This window comes from Abramis brama (genome assembly GCF_963993115.1).
Source record: "Abramis brama genome assembly, chromosome: 22".
Classification (NCBI taxonomy): Eukaryota; Metazoa; Chordata; class Actinopteri; order Cypriniformes; family Leuciscidae; genus Abramis; species Abramis brama.
Genome location: NC_139984.1, coordinates 29,143,100 through 29,168,983, shown reverse-complemented (window position 1 = coordinate 29,168,983; position 25,884 = coordinate 29,143,100). Strand labels below are relative to the sequence as shown.

At 39.6% G+C, this 25,884-nt stretch overlaps 1 protein-coding gene across 1 annotated transcript; it reads left to right on the top strand.

Annotated features, from left to right (window-relative positions):
- Positions 1-51: 51 nt before the first annotated feature.
- Positions 52-25,884, top strand: podn (podocan). Its single transcript, XM_084098269.1, has 10 exons — positions 52-198; positions 4,891-5,252; positions 6,806-6,899; positions 7,779-7,843; positions 11,674-11,783; positions 11,860-12,016; positions 12,215-12,330; positions 12,473-13,130; positions 14,057-14,205; positions 25,198-25,884. The coding sequence occupies exons 2-10, from the start codon at positions 5,001-5,003 to the stop codon at positions 25,376-25,378; spliced, it is 1,782 nt and encodes a 593-aa protein (XP_083954395.1). The 5' UTR covers positions 52-198; positions 4,891-5,000; the 3' UTR covers positions 25,379-25,884.

Genomic DNA, 25,884 nt, shown 5'->3' with positions numbered 1-25,884 from the left:
TTAATTTTTGGCAACACCACTTATTCCTCTTTCCTCTTCTGCGTTCTCTCCCTTTCTGGCTCTTCACATATCTGGAAGGTACAACGGGTGACCGCGTCTCTCCAGTGCTGCTGATCTTATGTGTTTGGGCTGTGTTAGGAAGCTTTGACACGCTGGACTTTTGCTTTAACTTTGTTTGGAGACTTTCAGGGAACTGAGGTATGAATCTATACTTTCTGAATATGCATATATGCTTGTTTTTTCTCCCAATCCATTGAGTTTTCCCAGAGCATGTGAACTGGTTCCAGCTGTTTTTGATGTCGAACAGGTGTTATCTTGCTGTCATGTGTTTTTCATAATACTGTGTGCTATATAGTATCTGACCCGTGAGTTACAGTTAGTGTTACGTAACAGTGAACTTTATGGAAAGTGTGAACAGAATGTCTGTTTTTCTTTCTGCATTAATATGAGGTTTGAGAAAGAAGTTGAGCATTGCAATCAAAAAGTTTAAGAATGCTTCCTTTTTGCCTTCTTTTTAAATTTAATACAAGCTTTTCTTTAAGTATATTATCAGCATATTTGAGTGAATTTGAGAACGTTTTAGTATTTGGTGTCTCTTTGGCTTTAATAACAGAAAACCTGATGATCATGTTCTCACACTCTTGGAAAAAAAGGTTCAATGGGATTCTAAATAGAATCCTATATGGTTTTTAATTCAGTTTTAAAGAACCCTTTATGCCATAAATGTTCTATATAAGGACAAATGTCTTAAATACTGTCATGTTAACAGGTTATTTAGATTTTTTGCTGTTTAAGTCATGCAATTTAATTTAAAACTAAATAAATGAAAACTAAATCCATAAAATGGATGGATGTTTACACAACAACGATGTACTAAAAACAGGAACGTTCTTCCCTCGCGTTTTTTGTGTACAGACGACAACGCTGTCAAAACGATCCCCGTTCACACATGCGAAAGCGACTAAAATCGCTGTATTCTGCTGACAGGCCAGTAGGTGGCGATTGTATTGTAAAGAAATTGTATTGTAAAGATTGTAAAGAAACACTATAGACTGAACACGTAATGACATGGGTATGACGTCACGTTTTCACAAATTTGTGTTTTTGTGGTTTACACGGAAACAAAAACGTGCACTTTGAATCCAGTCTTCAAAAGTTTGCGTTTTCAGGCCCCAAAAACGCTTATGTCGTGAAAATGAACGTGCACAAAAAGCTTTCCGTTTTTAGTTGAAACGATATGATGTGATCTAAAGAGTGTCAATGGAAGCGAGGAAGTCATGTGATCAATGTCAGTGCTGAATGAGAAGTATTTGTTGGTCTTTGGTTTAGATTATTGTGGTCTCGAACTTTTGGACCTCACTGTGTATAAATTAGCAGAAGAAAAAGATTTTTGGGATGCTGAGACTTTGCCAAGTAGGACATGTTCCTGGATCAACGTCCTTGTTGATACTGGAGTAAGATTCCTGTCAGATTATAAATTCATGGTTAAGGCTTGACCAATGTTCATTTCCCTTGATTTTAGTTAATGTTGCGGTTGGGGTTACAACTATGTTTGATTGACTGGGATGTTGTAAACACAATATGACCTACTTAGCAAAATTAAATTCATGATGAGTTTGGAGCAGTGTTATTGCTGACTAAAACATCAAAATCATTTTCATTCATTTAAATAAAGCTGAAATAAAATATAAATATTGCACAAAAAAACTTATATAGTATATAGTAGTATACAAGAAAAATACAAGAAAATACAATTTCGGTCTTTCTACTTTAAAAAATTGACTTGCCGCTACTTTGTAGCCTAAATAATTGGGAAATTTACAAGCAATATCTGAGTGAAAATGGTATTTAAAATAAATCCAACACCAGTTTTTTTTTAAGTGCAAAGTTGAAGTTGAAGAACGAAAATTAATAAGACTAAAATTTTAAAAAACTAAATAGACAAAAAAAAAGCTAAATAGAAATATTTAAAAAATTCAAAAGCACATACAACTTAAATTAAAATGAGTGAAAACTGGATATATAAAAATAAAAGCTAAATGCAAATATTAATAAATCATTGATTTATAGTTTTTATTCATATTTTGAATTAGTTTGCATTTTTATATTTTAATTTTTAAAGTTTTGTTATTCTTATCATTTTTCTCTCACAAATATGTCTATATTTTATTTATTAATTTTTATTTCAGTTTTAGTTATTTTACATCAAGTTAAACTAAATGAAAATGAAAAGTTTATTATATTTCAAGTAACTATTTTTTATGTTTTCAATTTTAGTTAACTATCCCTGTAATAAATACTACAGAAATAATACTAAGGTAACACAGTTTCTCAGTGCACTGGTTATTAGACTGAGATTTCTCTAGAAAGTCTTCCCTCCAGCTCCTCCAACTCACACAGCGATGTGAACCGTGTTTATGTTTGACACCTGTTTGAGATTGTTGGAACTCATTCCAGAATTTTTTTCCCAGTGCACTTTCCTTCCAGTTCTTTAAACGAGACTTCAGATGAGGAATGTCGGGGTTTGTATGAACACGTTGGAGAAAACTGCTCTCAGATCAGGGCTTTGGTGGTGTTTTCATACGGTCAGTGAATCCAGACCTGTATTTATTTACTGAAGCGAAATAAACCACATTATCATTTGAAGCACCACAATAATTGCTGTTGTATCCGGCTGTTTGCTAAAGATCAAAATACTTAAATATATGAATAATAAATAGAAATCATAAATCACATAATGACTAAATACTATCAAAACTGTTGATATACAAATAAATACGGTTCTCTGAGAACTGAAATAAAGATTTAATAGGATTAAAAAAATCATGCTATACTCTTTTGCTACTAATTTTTCACTTACAAAAAGAGTTTAAATAGCTTATTTATGCTATACCAGCATTCAATTTATATTTGGTCTTGGATGAATTTGCTGTGAAATGTTTGACTTTTGATCACAGACTTTGGTTTCTTGGCAAACCCTGAATGCACTTTAAGACATTGATTACATTTGAACCTTCAAGAGCTTTTTCTCAGCATGAAACATCTGAAATGCAGGAGACTTCAGCAAAAGTACATTCATGTCATTTCTCACAGACATGTCTGTGAGAAATGACAAAACATCTTATTTGTGATTTTTCCTTTCTTTTGAGAAAACGAAAAAAACATCAAGTGTGTGACAAATTCAATTGGAACTTGAATATAAACGCCAGGGTTTGGTTAAAAATATAAATATAAATGTTAATTGATTCTTATTTTGAAGTTAAGAATAACTCCCTTTTCCCATCGCATATCAGATTGCAAAGGCTTTTATTTTCAATGAACATGAAGAAAATATGTTAAAAGTGGTATTCAAGTGCCTTACAGTTATTTAATAATAAAGTTTATTCAATAAATATAACCATTTACACTCAATATGTTATTATTGCATCTATTATTGCATCCTGTTTTATAATGTACTAAAATACTGAGATGCAAATAGTATTATTTACACTTATTGCAAAGAAAATAGGCACTTTTTGTAACACTTAGGTCCTGTTTACACCCGGTATTAAGATGTGATTTGGTCGATTGGATCACTAGTGGACGACGCTAAATACAGTGTAAACGGGTCTAAAATGTTTTGAGCTTGTCCACTTTCAGCCACTTCCAGAGTTAGTTGAAAACGCATTAGACCGGATTGCTTTCGTACTGTAAACGCTTGTGTGGTCGCATGTGTTCAAACAGCCATAAAACAGTGTCTTCTCTCCGTCTACTGAACTAATCTTATGGGAAGCGCACTAGCCAGACGGGATTTAGACTTTGACTGGAAACTGGAGTTTGGATTCAAGGCGAAAAATGTACCAAGCTCAATGTTCTCTCACCATTCCTGATTTCTAACACACATACACACACACTGTTCGGCGTGATCTTATGGCTGTCAGAGCAGAAACTAAAGCTGCTGCTCTCCGTGTGTTTTTCCGTCATGTTCACATGTAAATTGCGTGAGCTTATTTCATCCATTAGATCGAAAGATCTGAAAAAACCCATACATTTACCCGCCATAGACCCTCCCCTCGAAAGAAATCAGGACAGAAGTGTTTGAAAGTGGACAAAAGAGACGGATTAAAACACCTGGTGTAAACGGGATGTGTCTCCCTCGTCTACTTGTGATCCGATCGACTAAAACACCAGGTGTAAACTGGGGCTTTGTGTAAATAGCATTTCACTAGAAAATAATGCTTTCACTTAGTAAAAATAGCCGGTACCTATTTTTTCCTTGAGAAAATTTGCCATGTACTGCACTGATTGATGCATACACTAATTAATCGAATCTAGGGATGCACCGGTATGAATATTTTGGCAGATACCGATAACCAATAATTCTTTATATTTGAAAGCCGATAACCGATATATTGGCCGATAAATCTAAATCCAAATTATTACATTTTTGAGAGCCTGAAAACAACAAAAGTCTCACCATTAAAAGCCATGTCTCAAGCACAAATTATTAGCCTATATCTCATTATAATTTTATGTAGCCTGTATGACAGCACGTTGGACTTTACTGTATTTTCCTTTTTTGAAGTGATTCCAATCATATTTCAAGCAATTCAAAAGCATCATGTTGAACAGTGCGCATCTGAAGTGTCTCAGCTGAAGGAAATAATCCATAATTTATCGGCTTTAATATATCGGCCAAATTTTATTATAAGGCCGATAAAGATAACCTTAAAAGTGAATATATATCGATATATCGTGCATCCCGAATCGAATCGATTGGAATTTGAATCGAATCACAAGTGAATCGGAATCAAATCGTGACACATTCGTGTCAGTGTCCAGCCCTAATAAACACACTATAACAAGAAGGAAATCTCCCTAATAAAAGCCATCAATCCTTTTCAATCTCAGGTTTCTTTTGATGCCCCGAGGTCCAGATCTGGTTTGGTTCTGGCTGGATCGGTAAACAGCGTTCAGAGTCGGGTTCAGCGAGGGTCCAGGTGTCGTGAGGCCCGGCAGTGATGGATCAGCGGCGCGGGCTGCTGGAGCTGCTGTGTTTGGTTCTGCTGGGCTGGACTCTTCTTCGAGCTCAGGTGGAACCAGAAGCAGACCCGGACAACGCCCACGGAACAGTGGAGAATGTGGAGCAAAAGATGTCCTGTCCGGAGAACTGCAGCTGCACCGAGGAGGGGGCGGTGGACTGCAGCGGAGCGAGTCTTAATGAATTCCCACTCGAGTTATTATCCGAACAGACGCGCCAGCTCTCGCTGCAGGTGCGTGGGTCTGTGTACTGATCGTTTCCCCAGCACACTTTCCCTGAGTAGGCCTATTGTGTTTCTTGTACGTTTGACGATAAAATCAGGCTGAAATAATCAAATTTAAGCATCTGAAATGTTAAAGGGATAGTTCACCCAAAAATGAAAATTAACCCATGATTTACTCACCCTGAAGCCATCCTAGGTGTAAATGACATTCTTCTTTCAGACTTTTAGTTATTTTAGTCGATAAAGTATTAAATATGGATATTTGTCTTACACGAACGCATCGCTTCACTTCAGAAGGCCTTTATTAACCCCCGGAGAGCCGTGTCAAGCACTTTAATCATGGATGGATGCGCTTTGATGGACTTCCAAAAACATACAGCCATTCACTCCCATTATAAAGCTTGGAAGAGCCAGGACATTTCTTAATATAACTCCGATTGTATTCGTCTGAAAGAAGAAATTCATATACATATAGGATACCTTGAGGGTGAGTAAATCATGGGCTAATTTTCATTTTTGGGTGAACCATCCCTATAGAAGTTTTAGTGGGGGGTCTAGTGTTCTCAAGTGGACTCATTTATTAATACTTTTTTTTTTTTAAGAAATCTCTTTTGTTCACCAAGGCTGCATTTATTTGATCAAAATAACAGTAATATTGTGAAATATTATTCAAATTCAATATAACTGTTTTCTATGTGAATATATTGTAAAATGTAATTTATTCCTGTGATCAAAGCTGAATTTTCAGCATCATTACTCCAGTCTTCAGTGTCACATGATCCTTCAGAAATCATTCGAATATGATGATTTGCTTCTCAAGAAACATTTCTATATTATCAGTGTTGAAATCAGTTATGCTACTTCATATTTCTTTGTGGAAACGGTGATATTTTGGGTTTTTTCGGGATTCTTTGATAGAATAGAAAGTTCAAAAGAACCGCATTTATTTATTTAACATAACATAACAACATAAATGTCTTTACTGTAACTTTTGATAAATTTCATGCATCCTTGCTGAATAAATGTATCATTATCAATTCAATTCACATTTATTTGTATAGCGCTTTTCACAATAGATATTGTTTCAAAGCAGCTTTGCATGTTCTACATTACAATTTAGAGTGATCTGTTGTCAGAGACTGTCCAAGTTATGTATCACAATAATCACAATTATTATAATCACATTATCACACACTGTAAAAAAAGAAAAGTTGACTTAACTTAAAATTATAAGGCAACTTGCTGCACAGATTTTTTGAGTTGACTCAACTAATAGTTTACTCAACTGGAGATGTTATAGTTGAGTCAACTCAACTATAGAGATGTTTTAGTTGAGTCAACTCAAAAAAATCTATGCAGCAAGTTGCCTTATAATTTTAAGTTAAGTCAACTTTTCTTTTTTTACAGTGCAGCAAAATGACGAGTCACAGCCTGAAGGGGGATGTTTTTTTAGTTAAAAGTGTAAAAAAAAAGAAAAAGTATCAGTCAGATCATAGAAGGCATGTAGAAGCAAAGTTTTGATTCAGAGGTTAAATGCCATTTATTTTTCTGCTCTGTCCCAGAATAACCAAATCACTGAGGTCACGCTGGAGCATCTGTCTCGACTTCGGCTGTTGGAGACACTAAACTTACAGAACAACCGGCTCACGACTCAAGGTACAGGGGGATGAGGGGGTCAGCGGAGGACAGCAGCTGAAAACAGCACACAGTAATCTGTAACAGAGAGAGAGAGAGAGAGAGAGAGAGAGAGAGTCCTACATGTGGGGTCAACATGACTGTTTGAAGTGGAAAATGTTTTTATTTAAATAAATCAGCAGAAACATCAGATTACTTTGTTTAAAGGAATAGTTTGGCCAAAGTCATGCTATTATTTAGGCCTATTTGTCCTCAAGTCGTTCAAACACACACATGCTGTTTCATACAAGCATATGAGCTAAAAAAAAGGACAAAAAACACCACAGACGTTGCCAACATGACTTGTGCGTTAAATTCACAGTATTTTGAAGCCATACTGCTCTGTGTGAATGACAGACTGAATTTGTTCAAGGTGTCATTGATGTCAAACACCATTTTTCATAGTTCTGAATTTCTCACAGGTTTGGAACGACGAGGTACCGTAATGTCACAAATGTTTTCTATTTTAAGTAAATGCTATACTTTTGAACTTTCTGTTCATCAAATAATCTTGAAAAAAAGAATGTATCATGGTTTTCAACATCGATTATTGTAAGAAATGTTTCTTTTAGCATCAAATCATCATATTAGAATGATTTCTGAAGGATCATGTGACACTGAAGACTGGAGTAATGATGCTGAAAATACATTTTACTATATATACACAAAGAAAACAGATATTTTAAATTGTAATCATATTTCACAATATTGCTGATTGTACTGTGTTTTTGATCAAATAAATGCAGCCTTGGTGAGCAGAAAAGACTTTTAAAAATCTTAATATTAAAAACATTAAACATTTAACTTAACATTAAAAAATTGAACGATAGATTGTGTATGTGTGTGTGTGTGTGTGTGCAGGCCTTGACGATGAAGGTTTTCATACTCTGGAAAAGCTGAGATATTTATACTTGGCAAATAATAAGGTGAGTCATCAATGTTCATTCTCAATCTCTCTCTCTCTCTCTCTCTCTCTCTCTCTCTCTCTCTCTCTCTCTCTCTCTCAATCTCTCATCTCTCTCATCTCTCTCTTTCTCTCTCTTTCTCTCTCTCAATCTCTCCTCTCTCTCTTTCTCTCTCTCAATTTCTCATCTCTCTCTCTCTCTGTCTCTCTCTCTCTCTCTCTCTCTGTCTCTCAGTCTCTTTCTCTCTCTCAATCTCTCATCTCTCTCTCTCTCTCTCTCGCAGTGAGTGAGTGAGTGAGTGAGGAAAGGGCAAAAAAAGTTGACTTAAAGGGACAGTTCACCCAAACATACAAATTTTGTCATCATTTACTCACCCTCATGTTGTTCCAAACGTGTATAAGTTTCTTTCTTCTGTTGAACGCAAAAGAAGATATTTTAAAGAATGTTGTTAACCAAACAGTAGACGGTAGCCATTGACTTCCATAGTATTTATTGAAGTCAATGGATGCCGTAAACCGTTTGATTAACAACATTCTTTAAAATATCTTCTTCTGTGTTCAAGAAAAGAAAGAAACTCATACACCTAAAAATATATATATTGTAAAAAATATATATATAAAATATTACACGTTGCAATGTGTGGTTGCACCTCTTTTATGGTCCAGCAGGTGAAAATTGTGCGTCTGATCGTTTCTGATTTGAGGTCTCACATCTGGAGCACATTTACAAGTCAAATTACGCCTTAATTCTCAAGGTTTTAGCATGTTGTTCTGAAAACCAAACCTGTGTTTCTGGTTTGCACTGTTTATCACGTACTCAGATTTGCTGTGGCGTGATTTTAATTGCAACATTTTTGTTGGCAAATGCACATGCTTTTCATAACAATCTCCATAGAAAAGCAGAGTTAGTCATGTTTCGACATAAAACCAGACCGAGTTTTCGTTTAAAGGCCAGGGTTTTCAGCCACGGCCCCTGAGAGTGACTCACTTTTGAGTTTTAACATTTGTTTTCCAACACTGAAGCCTTTCCCAGGTCTGTTTAACGCTGGCTGGTGGGAACTGGAGTTTGATGTTTATGTTGGTCATGAGACAGTCAGTTGTCATGTTATCGGGAGCCAGTTTGGTCACTGCTGTTTAGCTCCCACAATCCCTCGCTCCGTCAGTGGATTGTTCTTCTGCCAGCTGGTAACAGCATGGTCTCTGGACGTCCCGTGCCAGCTTTCCCTGTTAATCACCCAGCTGTGGGAGCTAAAGCGGTCCCGGCGACCTCCAGAGCGGGTGCTGGACAGATTTGTAGCTGATGGACTTAAAAAAGGATAACAGGAAGAGAAAGAGATCCTACTGAGATTTTAGTGTAATCTCACCGTCGCGCTAGAAAAGTACGACAAAGACGCACCAATGAAAGCCAAAGCAAATGCTAGAAACATACGGCGATGTGAATGTTTGCCGTTGATCCCATCGGATCTGTTACATGCATTCTTGCGGCACTGAGTCAGTGTTTTGAGTGATTGTGAAGAACAGATAATCAGTGAGTTTGGCAGAGCTTTGTGGCTTAAAAACAGGGATTTTCAAACTGGACCTCCGGCGGGCCGCAAGGGACTGTCAAATAAATCAATACAATAATATTAAAGTAAATAGATTAAAAATAAATGAATAAAATCTGATTAAAATCTATAAAATCTATTAAATGGATTAAATTAGGTTAAAAAAAATAAATAAATTTGATTCATATACATAAACATTATATTAAAATTAAACAAATAAATAAATAGTACAGAACAGTACATAAAATATATAATAGTGTAATTTAACTAATTTTAGATTTATAATATTATTGTTTTCTATGTATAAACTGAATGTTTATAAAAGATGGATGCCTTTTATATTTTAGGGTGGAGGTCCCTCACATGAGGATGATCATATCATCTAATATATTGAAAACACCTGGCTTAAAATATATGCATTATGCCAGATATTCAGTCTTTTGTTGGAGACGTTAGGCTAATTAGATGTTCACTGTGTTTACTATGCATGAAATAATCAGCACTTTTTACTTGTACATATACAGAGATTCTGACTATGATGTCTACACACATTTTAACCAGTTTCTTTGTTGGTTTTTGCACAACCATTCACGGAAATTGCAACCTCGGCCTATTAATGTGCAGCCGTTTTTCTTGCAAATGCATTGAGGCAACACTAGAGGTCCAGCATGGACTTTACTTGCATTGCATGTATTGCATATTTTTCCTAGCTAGAGGTGTCATTCACACACTAGCTAGAGTCCGTTTTGGGCCTCAGATCTCTGAAAAGCCTGTGAAGTCAAAGTACTATGCGCATAATTTAAATCTGGATATAAAAATAATGAAACACATCATTAAAGCTCATTGCCTATTTTTAATGCCAATATATGGCAAATAACACCAAGAATGGTGTGACCTTTGCAGTCTCTGAAGCTCGTGAAGTTGGTCGTATGTCTTCTGTCAGCTCTCAGCTCATATCATCACTCTTTTCGTGTGTTGGCTTCACACTGTTGCGCTCAGAAGGTTCATCTGGATGCCATCTCTCTCTCAGTCCTCTTCAATCTCCGGTCATATGCTGGAGGCCTTGATCGCAACGCTTAGACACTTCAGCTCTTTTAGCGGCTCGTGGTCCGTGACTTTAGCACACATAACTGTCCTTGTTCATTGAACATAAAGTATTTCTCCTTGAGCATGTTAGATTTGAATCGCAATTGGCGTCACCAAATGACAATGGAGATGTATTGTTGTGTGTGCTTTTGCTTTGCGATGCACGATTCTGGTTACTGGAAGATGGGAAATGTGTATTTCAACGTATTGCAATATTTAACCTCACCATGCTGTATTGACATCCTAAGAATCAATATTTTTTTTTTGTGATATGATTTTAATATTTTTGGTGAAGAAATACCAATGAAGATGAAGGTTTGCATTGAAATCACTGTATTATGTCCTTGATATTGATATAATATATGACCAGGCAGTTTCTTTTCTTTCTTTCTTTCTTTTTTAACATGTACATGTGTGTATATATGGCTTACTGGAAGACTTTAATTGAATCTGATTGGTCAACATCAGCATTCTGCAGTCAAATATTGTTATATATTGATTGCTCTGTGTAATTTACATATTGCCTCAGGCAAACAATTTCCAACATACACTACCGTTCAAAAGTTTTGGATCAATATGATAAAAAAAAATAATAATAATAATTTAATTACGCGAGGATGCATTAAATTGATCAAATTTGACCGTAAAGACATTTATAATGTTATTTTAAATAAATGCTGTTCTTTTGAACTTTTTTATTCATGATAGAATCCTAAAAAAAAAAATCATGTCACATGGTTTCCACAAAAATATATAGCAGCACAATTGTTTTTAATATTGGGAATAATCAGAAATGTTTATTGAGCATCAGATCATCATATTATACTGATTTCTGAAGGATCATGTGACTGAAGACTGGAGTAATGATGCTGAAAATTCAGCTTTGATCACAGGAATAAATTACATTTGAAAATATAGTAACATGGAAAACGGTTATTTTAAATTGTAATAATATTTCACAATTTTACTGTTTTTACTGTATTTTTTGATCAAATAAATGCATCATTGAACGTTAATGTACTGCAGAGTGTTACTTTAATGTCTCTGGTATCACTTTCTGCTCTTTCTTCTGACATAATAAAAAAAAATCCATTTATTGTGTCCATTTTTTATTTTTTTTGCTATCTAGCCCCTTCCGCTTCATGACTGTGTCTGTGTCAGTGTTCATTTTGCCGTAAGGCAAAGTACTTTTAAGTACACGTGCTTTTAAATGTGTTCACAGCTCACAGCAGCTCCCAGACACCTCCCTGCCTCTTTGGTCAGCGCTGACTTCGCGGCAAACCAGCTCACTAAAATCTACCCCAACACATTTGGCCAGAAGCCTGCCCTGAAGTAAGCCCAAAATGCTCTTTTCACTTGCTTTATGTGTTGCTTTTTGAGTGTTAACGGTCTGTGTGCTGTGCTTCAGGTCAGTGTATCTCCATAACAACAAGCTAACGGATGCCGGCCTGCCAGAGAGCATGTTTAATGGATCAGAGAACCTCGAGATCCTCATTATGTCCAGTAATTTCCTTCGTTATGTCCCTAAAAGCCTGCCCACCGCCCTCTACCGCCTACACCTGAAGGTAAGACCCGTGCGTAGCTCATTAAATGAAGAGATTACACAAAAACAAGTGCTCAGCAATCGTTTACACACACTCAGGTTGTTCTGAACCACTTTCAGTCCACATCGCTAGGATACATAATGGCATAATTGCCCCAGTACACATCTCTGAATCAAAAATAATCATTGTTTATATAATTGTTTGTCTATCTTTACGCAGAACAACAAGCTGGAGAAGATTCCCGCTGGCGCATTCGATAATTTGTCTCATCTTCGAGAACTTTACCTGCAAAACAACTTCTTGAGTAATGATGGCGTGGACAACGAGACCTTCAGGTCAGCATGACTGAATGAATAAACCAAGAAAACCCTAATTTACCTCCCACTCTTTCTTCTGCACGGCTCTCTTCTTCTTCATCTTGTAAAAACTCTACCCTGAGCTGTAACTGATGGAAAATATCCTGCCTTCTCTCATCAGTCACTTGAACAGTATGGAATATCTGGATTTGTCCAATAACAACTTGACCATGGTTCCTCTCGGGTTGCCCCGCAATATCGTCCTGCTTCACCTGGAGAAGAATTACATCCAGAGCATCGCAGTCAACGCTCTGACGCCCATCCGAAACTTGGAGTACCTGCTCCTCCACAACAACCACCTCCGCTCTCGCTCCATCCATCCGGCCGCCTTCCATGGCCTCAAACGTCTCCACACCGTCCACATGTACAACAACCTCCTAGAGCGAGTTCCCCGCGGCCTTCCTCGCCGCGCCAAAACCCTCATGCTTCTCCACAACCACATCAGCGAGATCGGACGCAACGATCTGATCACGCTTTACACCCTCACCGAGCTCAACCTCAGTTACAACCGCCTCACCAGTGCCAAGCTCCACAGAGAGGCCTTCAGGAAGCTCAGGATCCTGGAGACGTTGGATCTGTCGGGAAACAAGCTCCAGGCGCTGCCGCTGGGCCTTCCCAAGAGCCTCCAGATTCTGAAGGTGAAGGACAACCAGATGACTGAGGTACCAGAAGGAGCTCTGCTGGGAATGAGCTCGCTGAGGGAGATCTACCTGGCCAACAACCAACTGAAGCTCAACTCCATCTACCAGGGAGCGTGGCAGGAGCTGAGCGCACTCACGGTGAGAGATAGTGTGGAAGAAATTTTATATTTTCCATATGTTTGATTTTCCTTTATAAATGGAATTGCTTAGAAAGGCAGTAATTTGATAATAAGATGAGGACTGATTTGATAGAAACAAAGACCAGTTATTGATCTTATGAATGTACTGTATATGACCATTTTATAAAACGGTTCGTTCCGATCCTTGATTCTGATTGGTCAATAGCTGTGTTTATTTACAATAAAATTCAAATTAGGTAGGTAAAGTCTTATCAAGTTATCAACTAGATTACAACGGTTTTGTGCAAGTAATTAAGGTCCTTGAACACTGAAATTTTGAAATTTTCGAATGCGTTTATTCGTATCCGTCATTCGGGGGCACTGAATTGTCAAAACACCATTCAAATGCTTGTTACGGATATGAAAAACGCAGAAAATCTTTTTTTTTATGACGGACAAAAGTTTCGGAGGCAGTGTGTAAGCGTGATTGACATAACATGAGGTCGTATTTGTTTTTTAACGTGCGAAAATTTCGGACGCGAATTTCAGGCTCAGTGTGCAAGGGCCTTAACTTATAACTGATGTTATAGGCTGACCTCAGGAAATGCATTTTATTAGTTATTTATTTTATTTTACTTTAAATTCTGTTCTTTTATTTATTTTTTATTCCTGTGTAGAAGCAATCTCAGAGAAAGCTTGTTTTTCTACCTTCGGATGGATAAGAAAAGCAGACTCTTACATGAAAGACAAGATATAAAAGGATGAAATATCTGTCATTGCATGCTCTCATAAGTGCTGTTTGTAGCCAAGGAAAGATTCTTCTGATCTGTTTCCTGCTCCATAAAGTCCAGTTTCACATTTCAAGATTTGGGGTTTGATCATCTCCCTTTATTGTGTGATATATGGAGAAAGAGGATGCTTGAGCATGTTTTATGTGTGTTTCAGATGCTGGATCTCTCCGGTAACATGTTTTCTCACATTCCTCCTGACCTGCCCGAGTCTCTGGAGTTCCTTCACCTGCAGAACAACAGGATCAGCTCGGTTTCCGCCACAGCCTTCCTCAACACACCCAACATTAAAGGCATCTTCCTCAGGTGACTCCTGCTCTTTCTCTCTTTCACTCATGATTATGAGTAGTGTTTGTACTTTCACTCGTCGTGAGGCCTGCGTCCTACTAGAAGATCGTTCGGTCGAAAGCATATTTTGAAAGAAATCTTTTTACATTAACCAAGGCTGCATTTAATTGATCAAAAACACAGTGAAATTGGGAAATATTATTGCAAATTAAAATAACTGGTTTCTATTTGAATATACTTTAAAATGTAATTTATTCCTGTGATCAAAGCTGAATTTTCAGCATCATTACTCCAGTCTTCAGTCACATGATCCTTCAGAAATCATTCTAATATGATGATTTGCTGCTCAAGAAACGATTCTAATTAATATCAATGTTGAAAACTGAAACTGTGATGCAAATTTTTTTTTTCAGGATTCTTTGATGAATAGAAAGTCCAAAGGAACAGCATTTATTTTAAATAGAAATATTTTGTAATATTATAAATATCTTGATTGTCTTTTGATCAATTTGATGCATCCTTGCTGGACAAACTTTCTGCACTTTCTAATCATTATGGAATAGATGTCTCCTATAAGTATAAATGAGCAGTTAATAAAACAAAAACATGTCTTAAATGGGGTTGTTTAATCAGTTAAAAGTCATAAACTGTTTTAGCAAAACCGGATCGGCACATGGATTTTTGTTCATTATCCTGACTTTGCATGTAAACACATTTTACCGCCGTTCTGATGGCTTATTAAATTGTCTGCAAGGGTTTTTGCATGTCTGTTTACTGTATGTTTTGGTATCAAAACCAGATAAAACTTCAAAACCTCATGTAAACGTGGCTTGTTTGCATTGTTGGCTTTTATAATGAGCTAATGTGTTTTGTTTATACATGCAAACACATTTGGATCAGATCTTCTTTTTCTGAAACTCTGCGATTCATTATTGTGGTCTGTTGGATCTGCTCTGCTATAATGAACTTATTTCAGAGCTCACACAGCTGTATGAACGCGAGGCGAGAACATTTCCCATAAAATCATACAGTATCATAACAAGCGTTCAGAGTGTAATCTGAGTCGGGGAGCATGTGAAGTGAATGACATGGTGCATTTTAAGAACATTTCTCAAAATAGTTTTCCCATCTTGATCTGGTTATTGGTTTCAGAAATATGAGAAGCACTGGGGTTTGGACTAGTTTAGGTGCTGGTGTGATGATGATGATGATGATGCAACATGAAAATATGCTGACTCGGGTTTAATGATGGTGTTTATACAAAAGAAGAAGAGATGTTCCTTCTGCTGTGAGATTACTTTGTTTTGTTGTTATTTCATCTGGTGTGTTTGTTTTTTTGTTTGAGTAGATGAGGAGATTTTGTTTTTATAGAATCCTATATCTATAGAATTTTAACATTCTAAACAACTTTTTATGTCACTTTTAACAAATATGCCACTCTCTGAACAATAATTTTTATCTAACATGATAAGATATTAAAAAAATATGTGTATTTCAGATGCCGGTTTGTTGTGCACTGCACTGCTAAACTGATTTTCTTCCTCAGTATTTTTGTCTTGTTTTTCAGTACAAATATCCAAATATTTTTAAATCAGGATACATTTATTTGAGAAGCAAAATTATTAAAGATAAGTCTTGTGTCACGTTCAGTTTTGTTTTGTTCATGGACATCTGTCACTGTCTTTTTCTTTGTTCAGTTTCCGCTACTCATCCGTCTCCTTGGTTACCGTCATTATTAGTTCATGTGCGTCAGCTGTGTTTAGTAATTATCCTCGTTATGTTCACTACTTAAGTTGTTCCTTCTCCTGCACTCCTTTTCCGGTCACCGTAATACCTGCGTCATGTTAATGTGAGTTTCCCCTGTCTGTTACATGATTCTTGAGAGTTGCTATTAAAGTGTCTGGATTTCATCTTCTGAGTCTTCAGGCTGTTCCTGACTAAACTACACCGTTACATCTTGTTTTTTTCTTCTTCTAAAAATCAAGAAACTATTTGCCAGTGGAGTCAGAAAAATAAGCTTTTTTCAAAGAGAAAACAAGTTTATTTTTTTATTTTATAATGTTGACTACTATATTCACTCTTAGAAATAGTTTCAATGGGGTTCTATATAAAACAAGCGTTCTTATTAATGCTTCTTAACAAATTAATTTTAATGAACACTTTTTGCCGAAAAGTTTCTATATAAGGAAAAATGTCTTAAACCAGTTTTCAAAGTGTGAGGCGAACGCCGGTTACTGGTGTAACCTTGGTTCTATGAATAGTGGAAAACCGGCAGAGACGGTCGAACATAGTGGAAGGAGTCGCGTCTCGCGAGCCATATCGAGAATCTCGTATTGATTTGTCACCTGTGACCCTGACCGATGACGTGTTGGAAGCTATATCCGCTTCATTCGCGTCACGGTCGTTCTCTGAAGTCATTCTCTCAGTACGAGTGACCAGAGACTCTGGCGGTCTTCCACTATTCATAGAACCAAGGTTACACCAGTAACCGGCGTTCTATTTCACTGTTACAGACCGCCAGAGACGGTCGAACATAGTGGAAGACGAATACAACCAAGTCACGAGGGCCACCCACCTAGATACTGTCCACTAACACAGCAGAACTGATCAAAGGAATAGGGGCCGCATTGATCCTGTAGAATCTTATGAACGTGCAAGGTGACGTCCATGTAGCCGCTGCACATATTTCGGAAAGGGGCACCCCACGTAGTGCTGCCCAGGAAGTAGCAACTGACCGAGTTGAATGGCATTTAATAGACGTTGGAACTGTCTGACCAGCCGACTCATATGCCTGTACAATGGTATCCACCACCCAATGAGACAACCTTTGCTTCGACAAGGGTGAGCCTCTCTGACAGACATCAAAACGGACAAACAGCTGATCAGTGGTGCGCCACGAAGCAGTTTTCAACACATACTGTCGCAATGCTCTCACTGGACACACAGCTGTCTGGGAAGCCTCCTGATTAAACGCTGCAAGCTGAATGGGTTGATTCACAAAGCGATCAGACAACACCTTAGGTCGGAAAGCTGGATTCGGCCAGAGTGTAGCCTGATTGTACTCGGGCCCCCATCTGAGACATTGTGGACTCACTGAGAGGGCATGAAGCTCACCTACTCTTCTGGTTGATGTTATAGCCAAGAGAAAAGCAGTCTTCATCGAGAGACTCTTAATATCAGCTTGTTCAAGTGGTTCATAAGGCGGTAAACGCAGGCTGTTAAGCACCATTTGAAGATCCCACTGGGTATGCATTATCCGTGCCGGTGCATTAAGACGTACTGCTCCCTTAAGGAAAGCCGCCACCAATTTCTCCGCACCAATCGATATCCCCCCCAAAAGATTCCGATGTGCTGACAAGGCTGCCACGAATACCCTTAGAGTTGCTGGGGACTGCCCAGTGTCCAATAAATGCTGTAAGAACTCCAACACTGAACTGATGGAACAAGTGACTGGGTTGACAGACCGATCTGTACACCATGAAACAAAAATCTTCCATTTACTGGCATAAGTGCGACGTGTTGATGGGGCTCTTGCATTCATGACAGTGTTTCTCACATCTGCGGAGCACTGTGAGAGCTCCTGCTCAACCCCAGGGGCCATACACATAGGTTCAATTTGCTCGGTGAGGGGTGCCAAAGCTCCCCGTTCATTTGTGATAGTAGGTCCCTCCGAACTGGCAATGGTTGCGGTGGACCGGTCGTAAGGGTCAGCAGCAGACTGAACCACGGTCTTGCTGGCCAGCAGGGTGCCACTAGAATAAGCCTGTGTTGTCTCTCCTGCACACGCCTCAGCACAGGCCAGAGAAGTGGAATTGGAGGGAAGGCATAGAGGAGGAGGTCTGGCCAGTTGTGTGCCAGGGCATCCTGGCCTAGTGATCCCTGCTCCTCCTGCTCTGTGAACCAGAGCGGACAATGTGTCGTCTCTCTGCTGGCAAAGAGGTCGACTGCTGCGGTCCCATAAAGTCCCCAAATTGACTGAACTACCGCCTTGTGCAGACACCAGTCCCCTGGCTTCGGACCCGATCGAGAGAGTGAGTCTGCCACACTGTTGCAGTGACCGGGAATGTGTGCTGCCCTGATCGACAGGAAGTGCTGGTTTGCCCACAACAGCAGCACTCGTGAAAGACGAAGGCAGGGTAGAGACCTCGTGCCCCCTTGGTGATTGATTAAAAACACCACTGTGGTGTTGTCGGTCTGCACCAGGATGTGCTTCCCTGATAACTCCTGTCTGAAGTGCCTTAGGGCGAAAAGCACTGCCCACATCTCCAGGATGTTGATGTGAGATGACATCTGCTGCAAGGTCCAGCTCCCTTGAACACCCCGGTGTTGCCACAGCCCTCCCCATCCAGAGAGAGAGGCATCTGTTGTCACCACTTCTCTGCGTGATGGGGGTGGTCCCATTGGTACACCCCCTTGTAGAAATTGATCCTGTCTCCAAAGCCTCAGGGAGACAGAGCAACTGGTTGTCACCAAAACAAGGACATGACGGCTGTGAACCGCTGACAACCGTCTGGCTATCAACCAACACTGAAAGGGGCGAAGGTGTAAAAGCCCCAAGTGAATGGCTGATGAGGCTGCCGTGAGAAGGCCCGCTAGTCGTAAGAAGTGGAGATAAGGTAGCTTGCGCTCAGTGTTGGGAGTAATGCGTTACAAAAGTAATGTATTACAGTAACATTACTTTTTGTTGTAACGCAGTAGTGTAAGGCATTACTAATCAATTTTCAGTAATATTTTACTCGGTACATGTTCAGTAACGCATGCGTTACAACACACTTTTAGCCCAAAATTTAATTGTTCAAAAAAAATAAAAATAAAAAAATAAATACAGCCAGACCGCGAGACATTAACGAATGAAAAATGCAAGTTATTACCTGTTCGTGGTCAGTCACTAGCCACGTGCGTGTGGTGTCCAAGTTTGTAAATAATGACTAAATGACAGCTTCTGATATATTTGTAAGGCGATTTATTTAATTCATCTCCCTCTTGCTGGTGTACCTTTGTATTGTGCGACATAGTCCAGTAAAAGCGTGTTTAGGGCAGGTTTTACAGGAGTGCCGCGATCATGATTTCGGTCTCTGTGCTCGCGCTGGCCAGTGGAAAAGCGGTTAATGGGAGAATATGGTAGAAGAAGACTGTACATTCGCGGGATGGACGTATGTGCATTGCTCTGTTTGCTCTTCTGTGTTTTCTTTCTAACCAGAGAGCAGTTCGTTTTCTTTCGTTTTGAATTGTTCTGTTTAAAAGTAGACATGTCTGACTGTGAGTGAGGCAAGTAGACGCTGAGTTTCGGTTCATTTATGAGACGCCCGCGCCTCCGTGTCCTGGTTATCTCTTGTCTACTTATATTTACTTCTTGCTTATTAAATCCAGGCAATTGGTAGATGAATCATTGATTAAAATTAAGATACAATTAATACAAAACGAAATTCACTTTGAAGAAAGGCTTTGTGCTTTCTGTTTGAGGTCTCTGTGAAAGCTTAAGCAGTCTTTAGTGCCGCTTTCAGAGCGGTCGCGTCCGTTACGGAGAACTGACACGACCGTAACATTTTCCTCATAAATGCGAACACGAAAAATAAAATAAAATAAAATAAAATAAAATAAAATAAAATAAAATAAAATGAATATATTATGTTCTGTGGAGAGCCAACCCTTCTTCATACGGTAGGTAGTATTAGGCCTACTTTTGGTTTGCTTAGTGTAATTCACAGAATTACTAAAAAATATTTTGCTATAACCTACCTAAAAGTTAAAGATTTTTTGTGTCACGCTATTTCCCTCATATTAAATATAAAATGCATGTGTGTATATTTTTCTAATGTCTGGACTCCTTTATTAAGGGAGTAGCCTATGGATGTATAAACAGACGTTTCAATATATTGGTATTATTTATATTTCAAGTTTTTACTGCAAATGTCACGTCCATAACGCTGGAATTGCCCAATTTTAAATAATTTATTCTCAACTAGTTTTGTGGTGTAGGTCTACGTATTTTATAATGTTAATTTCAAATAATACTAAAAGTAATTTAAAGATGTGGTAGCTTTGGATCTGGACGTGTGGGGTGTGTCGTGATTCTGCCTTCTCACACCGCACACCGACACAGGTTCATGAATCTGAGTGTTGCGGTTTCATATCGCATATCTTTACAGCCCTAGTCATTTTAGAATGTTAAGTTCTACTTCTGTAGTTATTTTGGTTAAAGTAACTCAAAAGTAATACAGGAGTAATGTAACGCATTACAATTCTGAAACAGTAATATTGTAAGGTAAAGAATTACTTTTTAATAACAGTAACAAGTAATGTATAATGTGTTACAGTTTGGAAGTAACTTGCACAACACTGCTTGCGCTGAACCTGGAACCTCGCTATGGCTCCCCGTATAGCCTGCGTCCTGCGTGCTGTGAGGGTAGCCCTCATTACTCTGGAGTCCAGCTGCAAACCCAGAAAGCATATTGACTGGCATGGAGTAAGGCAGCTTTTCTCTAGGTTTACCCTCAGTCCTAAAGCAGTAACATGCTCCAGTAGGCGCTGTGTGTTGTTGGCCACTTGCTGAGGTGATCTGGCACAAAGCAGCCAATCGTCCAGGTAAGGGAGAATCAACATGCCCTCCCGTTGTAGAGGTTCTAGTGCCGCTTGCATACATTGTGTGAATACACGGGGAGAGAGGGAGAGGCCAAATGGTAGGACTCGATATTGGTATGTCCTGCCCTGGAATGTGAACCAAAGAAACCGTCTGTGATGAGGTGCAATGGGGATATGGAAATATGCGTCCTTCAGATCCACAGACGTAAACCACATGCTGGGTTCGACTACTTGTAGGACATCCTTGACACGCAACATGCGGAAAGGAAGGTGTTTGAGACTCCTGTTCAAGCGTCTGAGGTCCAAGATTGGCCTGAAACTCCTAGGAAGGAGTAGGAAGTACTTTGAATAAAATCCCTCCGGATGGACCTGGGGGTTTACTAGCTCTATCGCACCCTTTTCCAGTAGCTTCCGGACCTCGAGAGATAGAGCAAGAGCTTGACGAGGGTCCCGAACCACTGTGGGCCGAGTGTGTGTACATAATTGGGGTCTGTGACGGAACTGAAGACAGTAGCCCTTGTCGAGTGTGTCGATGAGCCACTTGTTGTCTGTAATCCCTCTCCAAAGCTGTAGTTGAGAGGTTGAAAAGTGTCCCATCACAGACCCTGGACCATCACCGACGACGGGGAGCAGTTCCCTTATCCCTGGGGGGGTGACGATGAGTTGCCACAGGGCGAGCAGGTGGTCTACAAGCACGGGATGCCTCCCCTCTCGAGTCATACCCAGGTCGAGTAGCCTGCTGTACAGGCCTGTAAGACTGTCCCTGCCTGTGTTGGAGTGGATTTGCCTGACGAACGGGCATTCGATGTGAAGGTGGTCCATAACTCACACTGCGCTCAAAGTGCTGGGACCGAGACTCCACTGCACGAACTCTGCGCTCAAGAGCTTCTTGGGCGGCTGGACCAAAAACATGCCCAGGTACCAGTGGTAGTTGACGAAGATTGTTACGGCAAACCTCTGGAAATTTAGACTGTGCCAGCCAAACCTGTCGCCTAGCCTGTGTTGTAAGCCCAAGAGCCTTTCCACTAGAGAAAGCGATTGAACCCAAGGCCTGTAAGGAGGCCTCAAGTAACTCTGATGCAGTACCATCTGGTGGATTAGTACTTAAAGCGGAATGAAGTGCCAACAGAAGATGAGCCATGGAATTCCCCACATGACTCAAGCCTGAGACAGTATTATAAATCCTCACCAACAGATTCTCTGTGCGTCTACACTCTGGGTTAGGACAGCGAAGGTTCTGTCTAAGAGCCTCATCTGGTGACACTATCAGTGAAGAAACGCATGGCTCAACTGGAGGCATGTTACCAAGGCCCTTCTCCTCGGCTTCAGCCATTGCTGCTAGTGTACGAGCCACACGATCAGGTCTGGATAAAGGAGCTGACCGAAACGCAGAAGAGACAACATCTGTGAAGTCAGGACAACTCGGCATTAGGAAATCCTCTTGCCGGGAAACTGAGCGACGCAAGAGGTTTGACTGGCCTGGCCCAGGAAGTGGAGGATCCAAATTCCGCTTGGCAAGCGCCATCTTGAGTGTGTCCTGCAGAGAGAAAACCACTGAAGAAGGCGCATCCCCGAAGGCTAGAACCGTCGTCACTATGGGAACGTTGGAACTTGGAATGTGAGGGTACGGTCTCCTGCATGGGCGTATAATAATCCTGTTCCTCCCAGTCTAAGGAGTCAGAGGCCGCAATAGATAAGGTGTCTGATTCTCTTCTGGAAAAGCTGGACGCCGGCTCACACCTGGGCAAGGGAGGAGCTAAAACACCCATATTCCCCTCACTCATATTCTGACGAGTAGGGGGTACAGATAATAAGGCCTTAATACCCTGAACAGCGTTCGCAAGCTCAGCTACTTGCTGGGTCAACGTACTTGACTCCGAAGAGGTTCGCATCTTCTTCGAAGGCCATCCAGTCCCACTGGCCACACGCTTGCTGGCCACACGCTTGCTACTCACACGCTTGCTACGCTGCCCCAACTGATGGAGCAGAATCCCGGAATTCAGGATCTAATTCAGCCAGCCGATGTTGTCTCATCTCCAAGGACATCAAACCACATTCAGGACACAGGTCTACTAAAGCCTCTTGGAGATGATCAATGCCTAGGCAAGTGGGACATTGCATATGAGCATCCATGAGATCCATTGGACCTGAGCAGATGGAGCATGAAGCTGCCATAACTTCCAGACCAGTAGTTGGAAAAAACCCCTGGTCAACCAATGGGATTATAATCACAATACAGGCAGAAAGAAAAACAGCCACTCCAAATAAAAAGGCTTTGCAGTTGCTACGATAAGCCTTGTCAATGTATCACCCTGGTTAACCAATGAGCATACACATAGCAGTCGTTTAGACAATAAACAATACTACACGCAGTCTGAATGAACCCTGCTTAACCACTAAGTTCACGTGAGTACTCACCTCAACACTGTTAGTAGCGATCGGTTCCAAACAAACCCCGTTTAGGCAATAACAATGCTACACGCAGTCTGAATGAACCTTGGTTAACCACTAAGTTCACGTGAGTACTCACCTCAACACTGCTAGTAGCGATCGGTCCCAAACAAAACCCTGGACAACCAGTGGGTATAACGTTATGGTCCGATGCGCGCGATCCAAAATATAATCCAAATATAATCCAAATATTTCTCCCGAGACACAGCCGTAGCGGGTAGCAGTTGCTCACCAAAAAAACGCTGTGCACGCTCGAGCGAGATCTCTTCGCGAGAATGACAAAGAGAACGACCGTGACGCGAATGAAGCGGATATAGCTTCCAACACGTCATCGGTCAGGGTCACAGGTGACAAATCAATACGAGATTCTCGATATGGCTCGCGAGACGCGACTCCTTCCACTATGTTCGACCGTCTCTGGCGGTCTGTAACAGTGAAATAGAACCAGAGCATGTCAGTGGTAAAAAAAAAAAGAATGAACAAATTAAAAATATTTTTTTGCAATCAATACATTATAGTGGTAACAATACTTTAAAAAGCGAAAAGAAGCCCGTCGTTATGTTTCTGCTCCTCTGTTTTGGTGGAATCAAATAAAAAGACCTACATTGCTCTGTTATTTTCTGTAAAATTTCACCAAAAATGAAAATGTCATTCACGTTGGGAGAGGAACAGAAGCATTCAAGAAGCGAACGGAAGTGGAAGTAAATATGAAAATGGTTCAATATCAATATATATTGAGTTGATACCCCAAACCCAATGCTCATGTTGGAGAGGCAGATTCCAGGTCTCTTGTACATAATTTCCTGTCCGCTCTCTGCAGTATCTATTAAAAACACACGGAAGAAAATGAAAAAGATGGATTCATGTGCATCAATAGAGCACAAGTGCGTAGGTGAACGACATCATGGACTTGGTGGAAGTTGACATGCCTGAGCCATTACAAGCCATGTCAGTGTAATTTTTTTGCAATTTAGCTGGTCTATTAAAAAAAAAATGGGCTGGAGCGCTGAATTCCTGCTTTGATTTGAGAACATCCAACAGTCCAGGATTGAACGACTCATCTTTTCTGAGAATTCACTCACCATCTAAACTGGAATGAGATGTCATGTTCGAAAAACACTGCTAAAAATGATGTTCTTCCTCAGTATTTTTGTCTTGTTTTCCAGTACAAATATCTAAACTTTCTTAAAGCAACATACAACTTGACCTAAATGGTTCCTAGGGAGTTATACTCTATCAGTGTCAGTGTTTCTGAATTCCCCGAAACGCCTCCATTGTAGTCTTGAGATTTCTTCCAGGAACAAACACGTCACAAAATTCCTCATTTTAATAATTCATATGCAGAATAAAGGGGCGGGGCCTGGTTGAGTTAGTTAGTAGTGTGTTGAAACTGGCGGTTATGGTAAGAGGCGGGACATTTCCCAAACATGCTCGAAGCTCTTGACCAATCACAACACACCGGTCCGGCCAATCAGAGCACAGTGTGCTTTTCAGAAGGAGGAGCTTCAGAGAGACAGGAACTAAACAGAGCGTTACTGACAGACTGGGAAGAGAGGAGCTGCAAAAATGGAGAATATGTGAAAAATAATGTTTTGAACATTCAAGAATGAGGCCAAAAACAAAATCAAGACTTTGTAAAAGGCCATAATGGGCCCCTTTAAGAAAATAGAGAAAATAGGCCTTCCAGTTGGGTCAGAAAAATAAAGTAGTTTCACCCTAGAATAAAGTTTATTTTGTATTCTGAGCCCATTGGAAGGCCTAGTTTTAAGGTTAAACTTTTATTTTTGATAGATTTTTCAGAAACAAGACATAACATCTTAAGTCATTTTGCTTCTCAAGTAAATGTATCCTGATTTAAAAATGTTTAGATATTTGTACTGGAAAACTAGACAAAAATACTGAGGAAGAAATTAGTTTTTTTTTTAAATTCAGTGCATTAACTATTTCTCTGCCTCTCTCATTCTCTTCCTCCCTCAGATTTAATCGTCTCTCAGTTCATTCTGTATCCGAAGAGTCTTTTTCTCACCTGTCCAAGCTTCAGGTGTTGGACATTGGCCACGGTAACATCTCTCCCAACCGAGGCCGAGGAGGAGGAGAAGAGGAGGAAGAGGAGGAGGAGGACTTACCGTTTGATGAAGAGGAGGAGAAACATTCATGAGTCAGGAAGGAATGGAAAACAGTAAAATTCATGCCCTGAACTTTCCCTTACTCAAAAATAAAATAAAAATGACAACCAGTTTGAAATTATACATGCATTTTGGCTGCTGACAGAGTGTGATTCATTTCTAAATTACATCTGAGTGCATGGGAAGATATTATAGACATGAAAAAGGCTTTATTTTCATTTGGCTTTATGTTGTAATCAGATGCAATAGTAAGAAAAGAAATGTCTCATGAACAGTATGTAAATATCTGGTGCAGGATACCGGAAAGTTTTATTGGTTGTCTTTTATTTTTTTTGTTTTTGTGGTGTTTTCTAATTCATGACTCATTGCTTACTGTGTTTACATGTATGAATACATTTTGTGCTATGAAATTATAATTTCTTTCTCAAGAGAAAAGGCTCATCTGAATATTTCTTTTTTTCTGTAAAGGAAGACTGACTGAAAAAGTGTATGCCAGGTTTCTGAAGTCATGTGGAAACAGGCTGAATTTAAGTAGAAA